The sequence below is a fragment of the Dasypus novemcinctus genome, chromosome 7 (assembly GCF_030445035.2).
Source record: "Dasypus novemcinctus isolate mDasNov1 chromosome 7, mDasNov1.1.hap2, whole genome shotgun sequence".
Taxonomy (NCBI): domain Eukaryota; kingdom Metazoa; phylum Chordata; class Mammalia; order Cingulata; family Dasypodidae; genus Dasypus; species Dasypus novemcinctus.
In genome coordinates, this window is record NC_080679.1 from 130456815 (window position 1) to 130479346 (window position 22532).

A 22532-nucleotide genomic window follows, 5' to 3' on the forward strand; every position below is an offset into this window, starting at 1 on the left:
CTTCTTCCTCGCTCAATGTATTTTATAAGATGCTTGCCTGTGTAGTTGAGATTGTGTGTTTCCAGCATGACAATTTTGTTGCCATGGAGAGAATTTGATTTCTTATGTCGAGGCAGTTTCGGCTTCCTGGGCTCATGGACGAATGAAGAGGCTTCGATCTCTCCCCTCCCTTCCTCTCTTCAGCACAGAATCCAAGTACTCATCCCTCTCTCCTTCCCCTGGGTAGTCCTGATTGCAAAAAGCGAAGGACCTGTGGATGTCTTGCGAAGCTGTTTTTCAGTTTGGAGTCCTTGGTCAGCTCTGGGAGCAGAGCATGGACTAGGGCTCCCACCAGGAGCACGGAAGCAGCTGTCCAGGGACTTGCTCCAGAGAGCGAGGGATGAACCTGGAGGATCCAATTTCGCAGGCAGCACAGGAGTGGCTGGTCTTGCTGAGCCAGAGGTGATACGGATGTTATCGGATCAGTTTTAAAAAGGCAGTGAAATAGGCAGAAATCTGCCATTGGATTCCCTCCTCTCCCCTTGAAGGACCTGTTTGGTATTGCATTGCAAACCAGCCCCGAAAACATGTTGACGCCCAGAATTCTGGTCCCTCCGTGATGTGATGGTGACCATAGTGGTAAATAGGATCTTTGAAGATGTTATCTGTGAAGATGAGACCAAACTGGATGAGGCCCTAATCCAACAGAACTGATGTCCTAATTAGGAGAGGATATTTGGAGACAGACAGAGTGATAGAAAAAAGGCCATGGGACAGCCCAGAGATTGAGTCATATGACCTTCAGCCAAGGAACGCCATGGATTTCCAGCCACTGACTAGAAGCCGAAGGAGAGCCATGGGTTGGATTGTCTTTTGAAAGGGAAGTACTGCCCTGCCGATACCCTGATTTCAGACTCACCACCTCCAGATCTGTGAGTCAGTGCATTTCTGTTGTTTAAGCCAGTGAGTTTGAGGTCTTTGTTCCAGCGACCCTGGAAAGCCAAACCTTGCTGCCCTCCCACCCCACTCTTTTTAAGCATCTTTCCTTTCCTTTGTCCTGTCTTAGCTGCCCCTGGCATGGAAGTCATCAAAACCTATGCTTCTCTTTGTTGCCCCCTGTTCTTCTCTACCCAAAATAGGAGTCTTGCTCAGCAGCATCTGCATCACTTGGGAGCTTCTTAGAAACACAGAATGTTGGCCACCCTCCAGAACACATCAGAACTGGTACTGTAACCAGAGTTTCCTTCATACATGAGTCAGTCTTGGTCCACCCCTGAATTTGCTTCATAACTTCTCAGCTCTGAACCTTGTTCGCTCTGAATCTGAGGGGTAAGGGAAGATGGAGGGAAGTCAAAGTTGGCTGAATTTTGGTGAATGAGAAACTATGCTAGGAACTTAAGCTCTATATTTTCCTTATCATGATAGTGCTCTAAAACACTCAGTATTTTCTCAGTTTTAAGGATAATGAAACAAATTCATTAAGTCATTGGTCCAAGGATATACAACTAATTATTAGTAGTGTTTAGATATGAGTCAAAGTTGATATATATCATATTAACTATTTAGTCACGTTGAGCTGAGATCTGACTTTGAATGACGGTGTTGGCAGAATAATTTCAGGTAATTTTGGCACTTCGACTACTGATGTCCTTCTTCCCCCATCTCCAGCTGACCTCCTACTTCTAGATCCGCCCTGTGGTCTTCTCTTTAAAGCGACTTCAGTAACTCAGGTTAAGACCAACCTATCTCAGTTCAGCCACACCCTCAATAAAAATAACATCTTTAAGGAATCCAATTTCCAATGGCTTCACACCCACAGGGACACAGATTAGTTTAATACCATGTCTAAATTGAGTTACATTATTCAACCTATCACAGAATCTTTACTATTTCCCTTGCAAAGGAGAGGTTTCTAATGAATCTCTTCAACAACAACAACAAAATTCCCAAAGCAATCTGATACTATTTCTGGACAATGGTATCTTTGTTATGGTACTTTATATCAAATAACAGCAAGTAATAGAAACCCCAGCTCACACTAGCTTGAGAACCTATGATGTTATTGAGATGAGGTGAATGGACAAGCCTCTTGGTTAGTGGCTGTCTTTCTATTTCTGGAACTGTGTGGTGGTGACAAAGGTTCACCCTGTAACAATTTGTTAAGCAAAATATTATTGTTCAGTGATTTTATGTATCTGTGTTTTGTCCAACTAAAAAAGGATTTAAATAAATAACAAAATCTATCCTATGTAAAAGGAAATCCATCATGAGATCAGGCCCCAGTGTAGGTGGATTCAGCTCACAAACACTAAAATCAGTGTGGGCATATTTCTCAGTCTAATGGTGTAAGCATCTCACTCTGACACAGCAGTAATCTGAGAAATAAATAGACCACCACTTCCAATGGTTGGTTTTTAATCTACCAAAGTGTGGTATACAGAATAACAGCCTAATGGGTAGCAAATTGGAACTTGTTGGAAATGGACTTTTTCTGGTCTCATCCTAGACCTACTGAATCAGAAACTCTGATTGTGGGACCTCCAAACTGTGCTTTACTAAGCTTCCCAGGTGTTCCTGGTGTTTGCTAAAGTTTGGGAACCACTGCTTAGAGCAAAGAATGCTTCCCAGGAATCCTCTCTCATTGCCACGCTCCCCACCTGCAGCAGATTTTCTTTCATGACCAATTAGCCACAGTTTGGCAATGCATCCAGTCCTGAACCAATCACTGTCAAGGGAAATGGAATTGCCGTGACTGGCTTTAAATGATGTCACCTGCTATGAGTATGTGAGTAATGGACCATGACTGTAAAGATTGGTTCTGTCCCTCTCTCTCTTCTCCTCTTCCTCTTCACATTGCTTTAGTCAGATGGTTTTTGACTTCCATTCTACACCCTTTAATGAAATGCATCCACTACCCAACTCCATCTCACTCTATTATTTCATTTTACACATCTTCCAGAATGTTACTTCCTGATCAAGATTTGAACTGACTCAGAGTTTTTCTTTTGGATAAAAATACCCAAAGGAATTTTTTGGGCTGACACAATTATAAGGATATTCCTGTCTCAACCACTTCATTTTCATTTTCATATTCATGCTACCAAGTTGTTAACATCTTATTTGTGATTTGGTAGGGGAGAGATTAACCACCTTATAATTATAGAAGAAAGGAAATGACTTGCTCAAAATCACAAAGGTGGAAATTGACCCCTTCAATTCAAACACCAGACTTTGATTGGATACTGTCTTTCAAAAAACTTGTCCCAAGAAACTGAGCTAAATGTAGTAGTATGCCCAGTTGGGTAAGTGTATGCTGATTATGAGAGGAAAGCTTAAGTATCACTGCCAGCAATATGAGGTCTGGAATAAAAAATCACTTTCAATTCCATTTCCCCATTTCCCCTTTAAAGACCTTGGGAGAGTAATTTTTCTCTATATATGTCTAAAAGAGGGAAGCGAGTCTTATCTTGCTGCTGGATCTTCTACAGGGCTTTACTTGTGGGAGGATTTCAATAATTATATATCCATTAAATAAGGTATATACAATCCACTAAAATTCCCTTAGGTATGAACAGCAGATGGGTAAAGTAAGATTTTATTGATTTGCCAAATTAAAATAGAGCTCATCTTCCACCTATTTTAGAAGAGAAATTCTGCAACAGTGCTGTCCAAAAAAAAATGTCCTGCAATGATGAAAAATTTCTGTAGTTGCCCTGTACAACCAGGTATCCATTAGCTACATGGAGCTTATGTGATTGAGGAACTGAATTTTTTATTTAAGTTAAAAAGTTAAATTTAACCCTGGGAAAGGGTTTGTTTTTGGTTGTTTTTCTTTTGAGGTACTGGGGCCAGGGAATTAGTGACTACCATGTTGAACTGAAGAGTTCTAAAGTCTTTCCAGGATTTTCTACACATAACCCCCCTGAAACATTTCTTAAAAAATGCCTTATTTTCTTATGCATGAATGAGTCAGTTTCTGGTCTGTAGGGAGTATATCAGATGCGAGCTCCCCTCCATGGGGGCTGAACTCCAAATCCTCCGTGCCCCAGCCACCCTCCTGCAGCTTTCAGGTGTTCTTTCCTCATCTACCAGGACCTTGAAGGCTCTGTTCTTAAACAGGGAAGGTACTTATTGTGGGGCCTCACAGCTGAACTGGTTGAGCAATGAATGTCAGTAGGGACATAGCTGCCATCCACAAGAGGACTGACTGGCACATGGGTGTCTGGCCATGCTCGAACACTGTCCCAGGGGCTCTTGGTAGCCCACCCCTCGGGCCTCACCCCTTCAGCGTAAGGCCAGCCTTAGGCTGGGTTCTGTGGGAGCTGAACTCAGATGAGATCCTCTTGTCCAGTGACTTATGGAGTCATGCTCTCTGGAGACAGATGGGAAAGGAGTAGTTTAAGGGTGGAGGAAAAGCTATCAAGACTGGTCTCAACTGGAGTCTGTCTTCCTTCAGATGACAGAAGACCCTAGAAGGCTTATGTCTTAAGGCGATGTGGCTGGAATGTTGAACCCCGTATCAGGCAGTCTTGAGGTAGCTGAGGTGGGGGCAGGGGGTACACTAACTTCCCAGGTGTTGTAGGCTGAATTTTGCCTTGCAAACCCCCCAAAAATATGTTCTTAATCTTATTCCAGTTCCCAGAAAGTGTGAACCCATTGTAAATAAGACCTCTCGATGATATTATTTTTAGTAACGGTGTGGCCGACTGAACCAGGGTGGGCCTTAATCTAACTTACTGGAGGCTTTATCAAGAGAACTGGAAGTCTTAGAAGTGTAAAATGACAGAACATTGCCATGTGACAGGAGGCAGACATACAAAGCAAGGAACTTCAAGGACTGCCAGTGGTCAGCTTCAGAATGCTACGGGGAGAAAGCAAGCCTTGCCGATGTCTTGATGTGGGACTGTTCCTAACCTCAAAACTGTGAGCTGGTGAATGCCTGCTGTTTAAACCGACCCACTGCGTGGTGTTTATCATTGCAGATCTGGCAAACTAAGACACCAGGCCAGGAGGCTCCCGTTTGACTGAGCCAACCTTCTGGAGAAGGGTCTGGCTCTGAGTTGTGGTAGGACAACACCATCCCTGGGGATGAGTCTATCTGTGGACGAGCTTCTGGGAGGGGCACCCAAGTATCCCCAGCAGAGCCATTTCTAATCCCAACGCTGCCAGAGAGCTTTCTCTATGCTAGTAACAATGCCCTGTCCTCCAGCAGATTTGAATCAATTTTTTATACGTTAACAGAGTATGTGTATAAAATCCCCAGTTTTCTTCTGCTAAATGAACAAAACCTAAAGTGCACCCCAGCTGATGGGATGAAGCTCACCACAGGAGTGGTTGGTAGATGGTGCTTCTTAGGTTGGTTGTTGTACCTTCACTATCTCATCTACGCCGCACCCCCCCCCCCAGCTTCCTGGATCACATCCCAAATGCACTACTTGCACTCAAGTCCTTGCCTCATAACCGACTTCTGGGGAACCAAATTAAGTTACCTAATGAGAGCCATTCCCCCAGACATGGCTCTGGAGGCAGCCCTCAACTTTGACAACTGGATTTGACCCTCTGACTCAAAGTCCGCCCCGCCCCCGCTTCACGTTTCTCCTCCCAAGAATCTGCAAAGTCCCCTCATGTAAGACCACTCCAGGTTTTTATTTTTTTGAACCCCACAATGAGTTCAGCCATGTTCCCACTTTCTTTTCTCTCTGGAGACTCCTTTACCCCTAAATTAAAGTGTGGCTGGAAGGATAGGACACTGACCAGAGCCAGTCTCCAACCTTGAAGTCCCACCATGTCTGATATTAGTGCGAGGATGATGCTTCAGGTTCCAACCAACACTTTGTTAGCTTCAGTCCTTTCCCAGCCACAGTTTGCGGTTCCAAATGGATGGCAATGCTCTGAGGAGAGGTTCAGGAAACCTTCCCAAGCACTACAGAATGCTGCAAGCATGTGTGTGGCTGTGATTACTTTCATTCATACTGTGTCACATTAAATATTTATGGGATGTCCTCCCAGCTAGACCTTTACCATTACCAGGTAACTTTGACCCTGAAAAATCTTGAACCTTTGCCAAAAGAGGCACTGGCTCTTTAATAATTAAAGATATCGGCTATTAATTCAAACTAACCTGTTGTTCATTTGAGATAATGTGCTTGTGACTTTATTGTGTCTTGTATAAGGCTAAGGGAGACACATATCCAGGAGGCTTATTCTTCATAGGGTTTATTTTAAGGTTTCTAAAAATGGCTAAGCTGTGTGCTTAAAAGAGATTCTGTGAAAAAATATTGTGTGTCTTTGGTATCTGTGTGTGTATGTGTGACTATAGCTTCATTTGTTCTAGTACTACTGTAGCTGTGAAATTATCACCTACCAGCAACCTGTATAAAATGTTTTATGCCCATTTCTAGTGTGTGACCTCAATCAATTCTTTTCTGAGTTAGGGGTGGAAATCAATGTAGAAATGGATGAATTTCTGCAGCTTCTACCAGTTATTCTGGTTCATGCTTAAAGCTTCCCCTACTGTGGTCGATTGGATTATGTTCCCTGTTTTGACATATTCTCAATCATAATCCCTTCCTATGGGTGTGAACCCATTGTAAATAGACCCTCCTGAAGATGTTATTTTTGGTTAAGGTGAATGAGGGTGGGTCTTAATCCAGATCACTGGAAACCTTACAAAGGGAAGAAACTGGAAGTCAGCGGCTGGAGAAGTCCACACAGAAAGAAGCCATAAGTCAGTGGAAATCAGAAGAATCAGAGAAAAGAGAGTACATTGCCATGGGACGGGAGGCAGAGAAACAAGCCGTGCAATCCCATGGATTGCCGGCAGCCAGTACCAGAATGCTACAGACTCAGGGAGAATGCAAGCCTAGGTGATATCTTGATTTTGGATGACCTCTAGCCTCAAAACCATGAGCCCATAAATCCCCACTGGTCAACCCACCGTGTGGTATTTGTCGTAGTGACCTAGCAAACCAAGAAACCTAGGAGGTAAGGTTTGGAATTCAGAATCTGTGATAAGCATCATGGTATAAATGACTGAGCAGGGGACCCACAGCTATAAGGTGACCTAGGTTTCTTATCTTATGTTCAGCCTTGCTTAGAATTCTCCACAAGTCTTTTTTGCTAGGGTAAGACTGTGGTCTTTGGTAGAAGCTTGAAAGCTGTAGAACTGGGTGGCAGAGCAGGTTTTTTCCATATAAACTGGACAACTGAATTGGCTCTTTGAGCTTGCTCTGTTCCCTCTCAAATGGAAATTAGAAGTATTTTTGCTGATTGCTCTCAGAATCAAGTGAGATACTGAGAAAATGTGGAGTATGAATTCTGTTTCTAGTAAGACTTGCTATCAGGAGGAAGGAGGAACCCTAGGACTTCTGGGTGCTATGGAGGGGCAGTGTAGCAGGGGGTGAGGGGCTTGGAAGCTGTGACCAGGTGCCCAGGTTGAATCCTTGGCTCTGCGCCTTACTAGTTGGGTGATCTTGAACAAGTTACCCAGCCTTTCTGGCCTCAGATCCTCCATTTGTAAAATAGGGATAATGATACTTTTTATTCATGGCTGCTGAGATGACTGATGGCTTGATAATCTGCGAGCTCCCAGGGACAGCATCTAAAGCCGAGCCAGGGCCATCCAAGGGTCGGATAAAGAACCAACCAAACCAGAGCAAAGATGAGTCTCTCCGAATTCACAGTTCCTCAGATCTCCTTGGTATTTGGAACTCTCAGTTCCAGCAGGGAGCTGGGAAACAAATTGAAGACATTACCAGAGGCAATGTGGTATTGCTATGCTTATTGTTTTCTTGCTATTGTTTTACTTATTAAAAATACCGTGTTGAATTTAGGCTAATTTGGAGCATTAAATGTAAATAATGAAACTCTTATGAGTAAAATACCAGAACTAAAACCTTAGTTATTTTAGAAATCATTTCATTCAGTGTCTCCCAAACCATTCAACGGGCCATGAATCTCTTTATGAAAAAATACAGCTCAAAGGCTAGACTCCTGCCTAATTAATCAGGGAATATGCCAAGGAATTTATATTTGTCTTCTTCACCAAATTTCCAGGTGTTTTTGGTGACTGAACACATTTGGGAATCTCTCATCTAATCTAACCTATTCTTTATAAAGAAGAAGTGAAAGCCTAGGAAAGTCCCCAAATAGTCCAAGATTGTGCAAAGCTTTGTAAGCAGAACCAGGACTTGAGTCAGGTCTGCTGTCTTTTTATCTAGAATCCTCCTTTTCTCACCTTCACAAAAAGTACAGTATATACAGTGTAAGGCTTGGGATGTACTAGAAATGCACTAAGATAAAACATCCAAATTATCTGGGCTCCCAAGTCTTCATTGATAGAATGGGATCATATTTTTTCTGGGTACTTTATACTGGTAATTTGAGGTTCAATGACTTAATAGGTAAGGAAGAACTTTGAAAAACTACTGAAACATTCCAGATGTTATAAGAACCTTAAGTGGGCTGACTTTTTCTTTAAATTCAGAAGCTTCCTGCAAACTGCAAGATTCCTGGTAATTACAATTAATAATGACTGCTACTGTGGCCACAATTACTGGCAGCCCTGCCTCAGTGAATACCTTTAACTTGCAAAATACATATACTTGTGTGTATGATACACCCCCCAATTTAGAGAAGAATTTGGAGATAGGAAGCCTGTGTGGGTGCAATGTGTCTCTAGAGAAATGGGGAATAGTATCTTCAGGCCACTCTCATCATTTGCAAAATCACATTTATTGTTTGGTGGAAAGAACAAAATGTTTGTCATAGCAACATTGCCTATTAGCTGTAATGCAGGGAACATCTTCAACAGCAGGGAAAACATCCTTGGCAATTATCACCTTTATAGTGCCCCTCCATTTAAAGAGCTTGGGCAGAAGCTGTTAGGTGCAGAAAAAAATTAACTTGATGTGTTAATGAATGTTAACAACAGTAATTCCATTTTGGTTAATTTCAGGGGACACTAATGAACTAAGGTTTTTATTATGGGCAGAAGAGAGCTGTGGTTTTCCTTAGACATAACTGAAGAAGTCTTTTTAGCACTAACTCTCTCCCTTTTGTTTTGTTTCCTTTGGCTTTGGGCTCAGGTCAGTCTTTGGCAATTTTATTCTTTGCAGGGTGGGTAGGGAAAGTTCCTTGTCATTTTATATTGTTTCCTCTGTATTAAACATAAATGCCCGGCATAGGGTAATTACAATAAATGAAGATAAAACTCTAAAACATGCCTGGGAACTTATTTTTAAGAACAACATCTAGTTGTGGACTACTGGGAATAAAAGAGAAATGGCTGAGGCTTGAGATTTTAAATGAGGAAATAGTGATGGTCACACAAAAACTCAAAATTCCTCTATGAAAATGTCAGTTGTCAAATTGTTATACATATTCCTTACTCAATAATCACATAAATATGGGCAATGATATTCTCAGCTTATGAAAGAATGAGATGCTAACAGAAAATGTGTAACATCAAATGTAGAAATATGAGCATAAGAACCATTCGTACATTCACCACTCAGTGGAAATCACCACATGCATTTCTTTTCTATCATGTTTTAATATTGTTGAAATCATACAGTTTTGATTTTGATTTTCTTCACCTAAGAGGGAAGAGGCCTCATAAAATGGGCTGCTGGAAAAATTGGTTAGAAATGAAGAGTAGGTTCACAATAATTTTGGATTTCTTGGAAATATAAAATCTCCTCTATTTTAAGCTTCCCTGTCAGTTTTGAGAGATTGAGGTAAGGTGGAATAGACTGAGAAGTGCTGACATGTTGGAAAAGATAGGGTTGACTGATAAAAATGTACCTCTTTCTCTAGTATCCCAGAATACTTCCCCAAATGCCTCCTCCTAGTGCCTTTCCTCCTTAACAATGACCTCATACTGATTTTCTGGATTTTGAGAAAGTTTCTACTATGCAATAGTCTCAAATTACTGGATTTACATGGATGTCCTTAAAATGGCTGGATCTCAATTCCTTTAACCATATTGTGGGATTACTGCTATTTTCTTCCCAGAATATTGTGTTTGCATTAGTTAAGTAACTGTCATAACAAATAGACTCCAGTGTTCAAAGGATTAAGAACTAAAGATGTTTATTTCCTGCTCAGATCATAGCTCAGGTCAGGTGATCACGCTGGCAGGTGCTTTCCTCCCTGCAGTGCTATGGGGACCCAGGATCACTCCATGCTGCAGTTCCGCCAACACCGAGGGCCTTGAATGATGCCTCCCTCGCTGGTGGAAGGGGAGAGTGGAACTGAGCTGGGGCGACACATGTCATTCCACTCCCGTTTTTCTTGGGGAGTACTTGCTCACGTGGCCACAACTAAACGCGGAAGGAAAGCTGAAAAAATGCCATTAAATCATGCCTCCATGGCAGTTCTGGTTCTAAAGAAAAAAGAGATATGTCATGTCCGTAAACTGACCGCAATGTTGGCCTCTATCCTCATGATGACCAGATATGCACGAAACACTTAACAAAGCATCCTCTACAGTAGGTGTTTCAGACATTTCCTTCCCCTTATCAAAGAAAAGCTACTAAGTACTAGCTATTTTCTGGAACAAAATCAATCCACGCATTTATGAGGTGCCCTATGTCCACTGTAGGATCCACCTTCTGTCTCTAGTGTCTGCATGTTCAGTGCCATATGATGAGGGGCGGCTTTTACCGTGGAAGTCACAACACTGAAAGTACTGGGCTACCAAGGAGAGACCAAATTCCTCTTAAGATGGTGCTCTTTTTGTTACAGTGATAGATAATGATAGAATTATCATTGGGTGGAGACTCATACAATGAGTGTGAAGGTGTACCCACATCCTGGGGAGGACTGATGTTCTCAAACAGAGGGAATTGTGTCCCTGGAGAGAATTGGTGGCTCCCAGTGGGTTAGGGCAGTCTAGTATGTCAAGCCCTTGGCATTGTTGTGAGTATCTGTGAATCTGGTCCTTCAAGTAATGAAGATTGATGGTCACTGTGGGCTCTGAGGGGACAGGAAGAGAGGTATAGAATAGATGGAATCAGGATAACTGAGGGCAGTGGAAGTGTTCCACAGGATCGTGCAATAATGGATATAGGACATTTTAAATTACACCAAAAATGTATAAAAGTCCATAGGCTAAGATGTAAACCGTAATGTAAAACATAAGATAACTAAAAATTTAGAAAATTGTACAGTCTAAAATATAAACCATAATGTAAACCAAAATGGAAACATGTTTGAAAGCTATGTTTCAATATCTGTACAACAGATGCAGAAAATATAACATGAACATGTAAAGGGATCATTGCTAGGGAAGGGGGAAAAGGGCTTGATGTTGGATATATGGGAGTCCGCTTTACTGTATTTGTGAAGTACTCTGATCTAAAGCTTTTGTAAAGACAAAATTAAAAATTAGGGGAGAAAAATCATGTAGACACTTAGGAGGAAATGAAAGAAATTGCTTTGCCACTGTGCATACAGGGCCACACCTAGGGCAGTGATGAAATGCAAAACATCAAAAACAAATCTTTATAATATTTTTCATTTTTTAATACCCCAATTTATGCTTACTTTATTTCAGTTTTTCTGCATTAGTTTGTATTCTATTTCTAACCTTTAAACCCATCACTATATTTCATTTTCTTATTAACTGAATTTGGCAATATATTAGGCTTAATTTTTGAAGAAATTTTGGACCACAGAGAGGTTCGACTATGGCAGGGGAGGAACGCTGGTGTGGGGTGTTATTGTTGGGGGAGGCACATGGTTGGGAGGGAGTTCTCCAGGGCATGTATATAGGGTAAATAAAAATGTTTGGATGTATGTTGGATATTTTCATAGTAGTTACAGTTACAAAAGACAACTGAGGGAGTGCTGAGTTCCTAGCCAGGGGAGCTCTATCACATTCTCCAATGGAACAGCAACAATCCCCCAAGTGCAATGGCAAAGAACAACAAAGAAGGATGGTCCAACAATGAGCCCTTGATACTGATGACTGTGCTTATGAGCCTGTGTGCCTGAAATATGAACTAGACCTTGAGCCACAGGGTGCCTAAGAGTTACCTCCTGAGGGCCTCCGTGTTGCTCAAATGTGGCCACTCTCTAAGCCAAATTCAGCATATAAATGCATTACCTTCCCCCCAATGTGGAACATGACTCCTGGTGATAAGCCTCCTTGGCACTGTGGGATTACTATCAAGTACCAGCTGGTAATGTAACTAGAAAAAGACCTTGAATAAAAGGACAATTCAGACCAGCAGAATATCTCAGCCTACATGTAGGATCATGTGTTAAAAACTGCCTTTAGACCATGAATAAAAGGGGCAAATGGCAAAGACAAATGAGTTTATATGTCTAAGAGTCTTCCAAAAAGAGACGGGAGGTCATCAGAGGGGTCGTGCTTAGCAGGACCCCAGAGACAGCCAAAGTAGATACAACCCCAGGTACTGGTTTTCCTGAGGGCTACAGAGACCCACAGGTTCTATGGTCATAGTAAATGGCTCTAGAATTCAGTGCCATGTCAGTTGGCTCTACTTTGTAATTTGTGTTCCTGAGTGTGACAGAGTTGGGCTTAGATGTGACCTTTCTACACATGTCTCTTTGTCACTTTTACTGAACCTATGGTAGGTGCTAGGGTTGGTGTAAACTCAGGAGACTTAAATCTCTGGACTGTCCATGTGCCAGCTGGGCCCTGAGCCTCAGTAGACTTGCATCTCCTACCCTTTGGTTCAGTGGACTTACCCAGGCCAGCTAACAGGGAGGTGAAGATGACCAACCACCATACCAGGGAACTGAGAATGCCTATAACTGCAAGCAGGAGAATTGCATCCATCATCCATGTGGAATCTAAGCCCCTCTTGTTAAAGAGATGGAGTGGATATCACCTTCCCAGGGTCCACAGGATGGAGGAATAACATATGGATTAAAGTGTATTTACTGATATTCTACTATGGAAATATCGTGACTAGTAATGGAAGAAATTGTAGCATTGATATGGAGAAAGTGGCCACAGCTTTGCTGGGGGCAGGGAGAAGGAAGAAGAGATGTGATGTGGGGGTGTTTTTGGGGACTTAGAGTTGTCCTGAATGATATTGCAGGGACAGATGCTGGACATTGTATATCCTGCCATAACTCATTGGGTGGACTGGCCAAGAGTGTAAACTACAAGTGGACTGTTATCCATGTGGTGTGGCACTGCTCTGGGGTGTGTTCTCCAAGTACAATGAGTGTGCCACAGTGGTGGTGGGTACTATAGAGATAGGAGGATTGGGGTGGGGGGTGGGAGGTATTTTGGAATCTCTTTTATTTTTTGAATGTAACATTTAAAAATAAATAAAGAGGTTATGGGGAAAAAATAGATGGTGGGAAATTAGACTGAGACACCATTAGAATGACTTTCAGTGACATAGGTTGAAATAAAGAGCTGTTTATTGATTAATTCCTCTAAATCAAAAATTCAATTAACTCCCTCACCTGATGGCCTGAAAAAGGCAGCTAACAAAGGGGCTGCCTTCTTACCAGCTCTACCTACAGCATAAAATATTCGTCAACAACTCCCAAGTTATTTCAGAAGTTTTATGAACTCTGGGGTGAGTAGAAGTGAATATTGACTTTTTTGTTCCAATGTGAATGAAAACAGAAAACTTAGGCCATAATTCTTCCAACTAATGAAGTGCTCATATTGATCTTCTGCAAATGAAGTTCAAGTATGTAAAAAAAAAAATGAAATTCTGGGGCCAAAAGGGATTTTTTTCCCTCTTCATGTTAGAACACTCTGGTGTATCAAGTATACCCAAATACACGTGGATTCAAGAACATGTCAGACTCTCTTGGGTCTCCTGAGAGTTTGAACATGCTATTCCCTCTGCACTGGTTTCTCTCTCCCCAGTGTCCTTTTGCTTTCCTTGGAAATGCCTGTAATTGTTTCCAGTTTCATATGTGATCACTACCTTTGGATGGTCCTTCTTGTCACTCCCTGAGGTACTCTGTCCTCTGTGCTCCCGTTGTACCTTGTGTCTACATCACATGTCACAGTTTTGTTGGAAGGGCTCTCATTCTTGTTGGCATCCAGCATATTCCTCATGCTCAAATGAATGAATGGTAACCCCTCAAAGGAATAGCCAACATCCTTTCATCTTTATATCCACAGCGAACTATTTGGCCCATGGTGGGTTTATAGTGTGTATCTGGAGAAATACAAGGAACAGAGGTAGAGGAGGGGGAGGGCAGAATGAAAGAAAGAGAAACAAGGAAGGAAAGAAGGGAGGAAGGATACATAAGCCTGGTCAAAGTATAAGCCATGTTCAAAAATATCAACAAACAGAGGCTAAAGTTGTATGAAAAGATAAAAAACAAAACAAAATACACTAGGAATTCAAAATATATGAACAATAATGACTGAGGAAAGAGGGAAAGAATCATGGAAGAAACAGCCTTTAAGATGAGTTTTCAGACATGAGAAGGAACTCAAGAGACGAAGAGAATGAGCATTCAGAGTCAAAGGAATTCACAGGAGATTTACAGAGTAAGAGAAGGGCAAACCTTATTTTGGGAGAAAGGTGTGTTGGCTGAACACTGTTATATTTATCTTTGAGAGGTGAAAGTTGTAGCTGTGTGAGATGTTACTACAACTCTCTCTCTCTGATCCTTTTCTAGGAACTGGTGGTTGGTCCCCAGCAGATTCCAATGCTCAACAGTGGCTCCAGATGGACCTGGGAAACAGAGTGGAGATTACAGCAGTGGCCACGCAGGGAAGATACGGAAGCTCTGACTGGGTGACGAGTTACAACCTGATGTTCAGTGATACAGGACGCAACTGGAAACAATACAAGCAAGAAGACAGCATCTGGGTAGGACATCTTCTCTCTTCAAATGAATACAGCTGAAATGTACTAATGGTTACCAGGGAATGTTTCTGTCGTGTTCCTAGACCACGATAGTTGGTAGCTGAAAACCTGGTCAGAGCCCATTGAGAAATAATTACACCATGTATCAATCCTATCTCCAACATGGCCCCAGTTCCTAGGGAAATTAAAATTTCTGTTGGAAAGCATTTAAAATGGTAGGCCCTTTCTTGTAACTTGGGTAATTCACTGTCAGGTCTCAGTGCTTTCATCTATTAGAAAAATAGATGAATGTATCACCATTGTCTGATTGTTAATGAGAATTTGAGTATTTGTTTACTTACCTATTTACATATCTGTCTATGACATGCCAGGCACCTTACATACTTTATAACAACCACCTGCACATTTCTGTAGCTTGACCAAAGTTACCCAACTTGTGAGTCCTGGCACAGTAATTGGTAGTTTTGTCCAACTCTAATGTGGCTATGCTGAACAGCTTCTACCTAAGAGTTGGAAACCTTTGAAACCACATATACAATTTTGAATGAATGTCATTATAAATGATCTTCAGCTTGGAAGTGAAGGACAGTTTGCTCCAAGTTGTTAAAAAATAACTTTCTTTCCTCCCTGCAAGGCCTTACTCTTGCTTTCACCATGTAGGTGAAAGGCTTTCAGAAAGCTAGATGTAGACGGAAAGAGGAGAAGCAGAAAGCAAGGATCACCTGGAGGTGGCTTCAGAAATGGATGAACTGAATAAAATAATTCACGGACTTCATGTAGCTTTCAGTTTAGGAAGATCATTACCATTTCTTTTTCTTCCAAATGTACATAAAGAGTGAAGTTTTAGCAACAGATAGCATATTCTTTCCTTCCCAGAATCTTCTTAGTTACTCTCCACTTAAATCAATGCCAATTAAGATTTCAAATTGCTGTGGTTTGCTCATGTATTTTTCTGTGTTGGCCCTACTTACTTGGAAAAAATACTTCTATTGTATATTCATTGTTTTCTGTTCATTGCCTACACATCACTTGGATATTTAATTGAAAATAATGGTAAATTGAGGATTAAGATTAGTTATGGCCACTGAATCGTGAGGATATTATTTTCTTCTTTATTTCAGGTCAGTTATAATACTAGATTGTAGTATTCATAGAGAGCATGAGTTTTCTTCATTTTACAGGTGGTCTTTCGAGTATTATTCTATTATTTTTCTTAATTTTGAAGCCCCTATAAATTTCTGCATTTTTTCCTTTCAGTTTTGTTTTACTTTTAGTTTGGAATGTGAAACAAGCATACCTTCCATTTGGAAGAACAATTTTAAGGCTTTATGTTGACTACAGAGGGAAAAATACGTGTAGGATTATTTATTTCTCTGACATTTTCAATCAGAACCAGTCGTGGTTTTTGGATTTTTTTTTCAGATGGATTGCAGTATTGAGTTATTTTGTGTAAATTTTTTTTAAAACCCTGGGTTTCATGGTTTTTAGCACCAAATGACCTGCTTGCAGCCGGCCCTCTGGATCAGAATGTATTTCAAAGGTGACCATTTCTTAGGACTTGTGAAAAGCAGGCATGCAGCCTATTTCACCTCCTTGACCTTCTTGGTTCACCTGTGTCTCCAAATCAAAGCTCCTTAAAGGCAGTTGCTGTCTAACCTCCATATCTAACATATCACTTGACACAGAGGAAAAATGGAATATTTTATGGTTCTTCAAAGAACTGCTGAATAACTAGGGCTCCCAAAATTGGGGTTTAGGGTGGTTCTCTTTCCCCTACCTCAATTCTCCAGACAGCCTTGACATTGTTGAGGAGGTAAAAGACGCACCTTGGGGAGGGGAGGAAAAGGCAGGGAACCACAGTACTTGGCAAGGTGGTACATTTCAGCTACAGCTTCCCCAGGACTTGTAATGTTTCCTGGGGGGTTGGGAGGGGAGGCAGCTTTAGGATCAACCTGTCAGCTAAAAGGGTTGGGATGAGAAATGTCACAATTTCTGTTTTAAAGAATGAAATGCAGAAACGTTTGGAAGGAACACTGTGATAAATCTTCCCAAGTGACTAAGCTCAAATCAGGAAGGAACTTTTGCCCACTTGTGTTAATATGGGGGAAACTAGTAACTACTGGATAGGATGGCTCCCCACTGCCTACCATATTTGTAAACAGATGCAGTTCTCTAAAATGGGTGTCACTCTAAAAGCTCTGATGATTGAAACTCAACATACTCAACAGTGAGCATTCAGGCCCATAGAAATTGACCCAGGCTCACACAACCAGAAACTGGTGGGCCCAGAATTCAAAGTCGAGATTTATTCATAAATATGCTGGATTGTGAAAATGTGCTTCCTGTTTTCCTGAACATGTGTTTTTTTTCCCTAGGATTTTATTAATTACTTTCTAAAAGATGTATCTTTAATTACATAAGTTGTGAATTTACAAAACAGTCATGCACATGTATGGAATTCCTATTCAACACACCTTCACCAACACACCATACCATTGTGGAATATTTGTAACAAATCCTCAGATAATATCATCAGATTGTTACTAGTAATTATGGTCCATAGTGTATATTTGGTGTATTTTTCCATATCCAGTATTAACAATGCCACATCTTTGGCATTGATGCCAAAATATTACAGTATAGCTGTTGACTATACTACCTAGGTTACATTAACTCTATTTTTCCCATGCTTCTCCATAGTCCCCTCTACCCTGCAATTCTGTCATGTATCTGTTCTAGTTCATAGATTGACATCCTTGCATTTGTACTGTTAACCAAAATTCTCATCCATCTCTGGGTTTACTGTGTTATTCAGACTCCAGATTATTCTCTAGCTTCTTTCAATTGACATTTATATCCCTAGACTACCTTTTCCAGCCACAATTCCATTTTTAAGCCAGCTGCATTAGTCCTATACACTATAATGTGTTACCGTCAACTCTATCCATTTTCATACTTTTTGTCAAGTTAATTAAAACTTCTACATACATTAAGCATCAGTACTCCTTCTGCTAATAACCTATACTCTAGGTTTTAACTCCAAGCATTCTTCATATTTATATTAGTTCATATTAGTGAGACTGTGCAATATTTGTCCTTTTGTGTCTGGCTTATTTCACTTAACATAATGTCTTCAAGATTCATCCATTTTATCATATCCAAATTTTGTTTCTTCTTACTGCAGCATAGTATTCCATCCTATGTATATACCACATTTTGTTTATCCATTCATTGGTGGATCATCACTTGAGTTGTTTCCATCTTTTGGCAATTGTGAAATATGCCACGAACATCAGTGTTCAAACATCTGTTCATGTCACAGTCTTCAGTTCTTCTGAATATATTCCAAGTAGAGGAATTACTGGATCATATGGCAGTTCTATATTTAGCTTCCTGAGGAACTGCCAAACTGTCTTCCAAAGAGGCTGTACCATTTTACAATCCCACCAACAGTGAAGGAGTGTTCCTATTTCTCTACATCCTCTCCAGCCTTTATTGTTTTCTGTTCTTTTAATAATAGCCATTCTATGTGGTGTGATATCTCATCGTCATTTTGATTTCCATTTCCCTAATAGCTACTGATATTGAACAGCCTTTCACATGTTTTTTGACCATTTGTATTTCCTCTTTGGAGAAATGTCTATTTAAGTTTTTTGCCTATTTTTTAATTAGTTTCCTTCATCTTTTATTGTTGAATTGTATGATCTCTTTATATAACATGGATGTCAAACCCTTATCAGACATGTGGTTTCACAATATTTTCTCCCATTGAATGAGCTGCCTTTTTATCTTCTTGATAAAGTCCTTTGAATCACGAACGTGTTTAAGTTTGATGAGGTACAATTTATCCATATTTTCTTTCATTGTTCATGCTTTCAGTATAATGTTTAAGAATCCATCACATACCACCAGTTCATGAGGATGTTTTCTTACATGTTCTTCTAGAACCTTTATGGTTTTAGCTTTATATTTAGTTCTTTGATCTATTTTACATTAATTTTTGTATAAAGTGCAAGATAGAGATGCTCTTTTTTTCTTTTGAGTATTGATATCTAGTTTTCCCAGCACCATTTGTTGAATAAACTATTCTTATCCAGCTGGGGGGACTTGACTGCCTTGTCAAAAATCACTTGACCATGTGAGAGTCTGTTTCTGAACCATTAGTTTGGTTCTATTGGTATATGAGTCTATCTTTACGCCAGTACTATGCTGTTTTTACCACCATAGCTAGGTAACTGGATTTAAAGTCCAGAAGTGAGAGTTCTCCAACTTTGCTTTTCCTTTTTAAGATGCTTCTGGCTATTCAGGGGTCCTTTACCCTTTCAAAAAAATTTGATAATTGTGTTTTCTGTTTGTTTAAAAAATGCTCATGGAATTTTTATCAATTTGCGTTGAATCTGTTATCAATTTAGGTAGAATTGGCATCTTATTATTTAGGTTTCTAATCCCATGAACATGGAACATTCTTCCAATTATTTAGGTCTTTTTTATTTTTCATTTATTTTAGCAATGCATTGTAGTTTTCTGAATACAATTGCTTTACATCCTTGGTTAAGTTTATTCCTATATATTTGATTCTTTTAGTTGCTATTGTAAATGGAATTTTACTCCTGTTATCCTTTTCAGATTGCTCATTACCACTGTATAAAAACAGCACTAATTTTTGCATATTGATCTTGTATCCTGTCACTCTACTGATATCATTTATTAGCTTTAGCAGCTTTGTTGTAGATTTTTCAGGACTTTCTAGGTAAAGGATCATATCATCTGCAAATAGTGAAAGTTTTATTTCTTCCTTTCCAATTTGGATGTCTTTTCTTTTTCTTGCCTGATGGCTCTTGCTAGAACTTATAGGACTATATTGAACAACAGTGGTGACAGTGGGCATCCTTGTCTTGTTCCTGATCTCAAGGAAAAAGCTTCAGCATCTCACCATTGAGTACAATGTTAGCTGTGAGTTTTTCATGTATGACCTTTATTATGTTGAGTAAGTTTCTTTCAGTTCTATTTTTTGGACTATTTTTATCAAGAAAGAATGCTGTATTTTGTCAAATGCCTTTTCTCTATCAATCAATATGATCATGTGATTTTTTTCTTCTTTGATTTTTTGAGGTGTATTTTGCTGATTGATTTTCTTGTGTTGAACTATCCTTCGTGCCTTGTATAAAACCCATGTCATCGTGATGAATGATTTTTTTAATGTGCTGTTTGATTAGATTAGCAAGTATTGCATCTGAATTCATTAGTGAAATGGTCTGTAATTTTCTTTTTTTGTAAAATCTCTACCTGGCTTTAGTGTTAGGATGATACTGGCTTCATAGAATGGGTTTGGTAGTGTTTCTTCTTGTTCAATGTACATATGATTTTTTTTTTTTAATTTTCAGAAAATTGACTTACTTTTCTTACTTTAAATTAACTTTGTCAGGACCACTCTATAAAAACAATATTAACTGACCTACCACAGGTCAATAATATAAATGTTAAATTCACATTGGTACTTAAATATAAAAGTGAGAACACATTAAGAATTCCTAACTATATTTCTATATGCTGTAAATAATGATCAATCTCCAGAAACTGTCTTGCCCTTCGGGAAATTCTATCAACTCATGGTGTTTTACCATACACTTCACAGAAATATGTAAATTCTGAATTGTGTCTACTTTTCATTTGTACTTCATCATATTATGCTGTTGGATGTAATAGATTACCTGGAGAATTTTTTTTTTTTTACTCTATATTTAAAATGATAAGTAAGACTATGGCTTCACTAGAGTTAAACCTTATAAACATGACAGGAGCAATAGCCAAACAAGAAGTTTTTAAATAAAATACACTAAACTATTCTGCTTGGCTTTTCAACAAATGTCAATACATAAAATATCAATATCAAGTATTGACTTAATTAAGAATGGTGTTGTAAGGAAGTAAAGACTCTTTTGAACACAGACTTTCACATGACCTTTTGCAGATTCTCAATTTTTAGATGGTATGATGCTTGTAATACCTTTTAAATTGATTCTACAAACAACACAAACATCGCCTGTGCCATGACGGGACATCAATTTACCACCACCCAAGAATAATTTTATTTTACAGAGTACTCTTCAGAATGAGAATATTGAAAGAATGTCTTTCCAATGTACAGTAGCAAATCTTCATGCCTTAAAAATCCAATTTGGAAAGTTTCTATTCTGGCACTGAATGGAATGTTCGAGAACGAGGCCGCCAAGCAGGCGCTTAGCGACTCACCGTGATTTATGAACAAGCCAGAGTTCTCTGCTTCACTAAATAATCAGGCGTGAAGGTGTCCCTGGGACAAACGTAGCAAGAATTTTTAGAATCTGAACAGATCCAGAATATCTTCCTGGTTGGCATGTAGACATGTCAAAGCAAAAAAAAAATATATTATGATTATAGCTCTGAGCAGCAACTCATGCCTATATTTTGTAAAGTGGATCAAAATGTTTGGAACAAAGAGACCCCTTAATTAAATCCACCTAGAGGAGAATCATGTAATCAGTTATTATGAAAGATATGTCAAGATAAATTTACTGCCCCACTGACATCCAGCACAACCATTTTAGTACCAAATTCTTTGCCTGTGAATGGGAGCTCAGGCTCTTCGTGAATATTTCTGTATTTCCTGTGTGCAATGTGTAGGTGTTCTATAAATTATATTATCTCCATGTGTTTTGGCACTTTCCTTTCTTTTCTAATAAGTATCTTTTTAAATTTCAAAGCTAACCATTTGCCCTACTTTAATCGGATATTTTTTTAAGGTCTCTTAATATATGATGCACAATTTTAAAATCAGTTTATTCAGATTGCTCATAATATTTCATGATTCAATCAGAACCTCTTTTCCTCTTTTCATACAAGTCTCAAGTAGCTCTTTTTTTCCAGTTCCTTGTAAAATTTCAGAGGCAATTTCATTTGAGATTTCTTGTTTGTCTACTTTTCCGGGAAAATTCAATTAGGCCAAGTATGTTTAGTATGGACACAAAAACCTTATATAAGGATACAAAAATATTATATGTCTTATTTCTAAATTCCTCCCTAATGGCACTTATTATTTCACAGCCATTTTGACTGCAACAACATATTGAAATATTGTTTCCAGCCAATGAACTAACAAGTATTTAATGAGTTCTTATTATGAATAGACAAGAAGCAACTACAAAAATATTCTGTGCTTAAAATGGGCTCTTTCAGTAGAAGTCAAAGTTATTTTTCAGTGTCATGGCTCCGTCTTCCTCCTCCTTGTTTTGTGGATGTAAAGAATGCCATTCTCTTGCCCTTTTATATCTATGAACTTCATCACAAGAAACCTACTGTGTGCAAAATTTTTACAAAGGGGTCTTCCCAGTGTCCCCAAAAGCATTTTCTATCTGCTTGATGGATCACTGTTTTTATTCAAGTTTAGTAATTAGGTCTTTATTTTTTAAAGCGTGTTGGATAAAATATTTGCTACTTTCCTGCCCACTTGGAAACATATACAAATTCTTTCTATAATCCAACTCCACGTCTTTCCTAATTAGAAGACCTAATGTCACCTAATACTTGGGTAACTTTTGAACTCTCTGTTCTGTATTTGATTTACAACATTTAAGCCAAACAAGCACTAAAAGCAATTTCTGAGTACCATCGAATTTAAAATTTATTTTTCTCCCTACCATTTGCTTTTCCTAAATACAATCCTCATTTTTTATGATGATAATCTAATGTTCA

At 39.4% G+C, this 22532-nt stretch overlaps 1 protein-coding gene across 1 annotated transcript in view; it reads left to right on the forward strand.

Moving 5' to 3' along the window:
• Nucleotides 1–22532, forward strand: part of CNTNAP5 (contactin associated protein family member 5) — an 810000-nt gene that overhangs the window by 191018 nt on the left and 596450 nt on the right. Inside the window, exon 3 of the mRNA XM_058301170.2 lies at nucleotides 14611–14804. Coding sequence (XP_058157153.1) covers nucleotides 14611–14804 — 194 coding nt within the window. The remainder of the gene's footprint in view (nucleotides 1–14610; nucleotides 14805–22532) is intronic.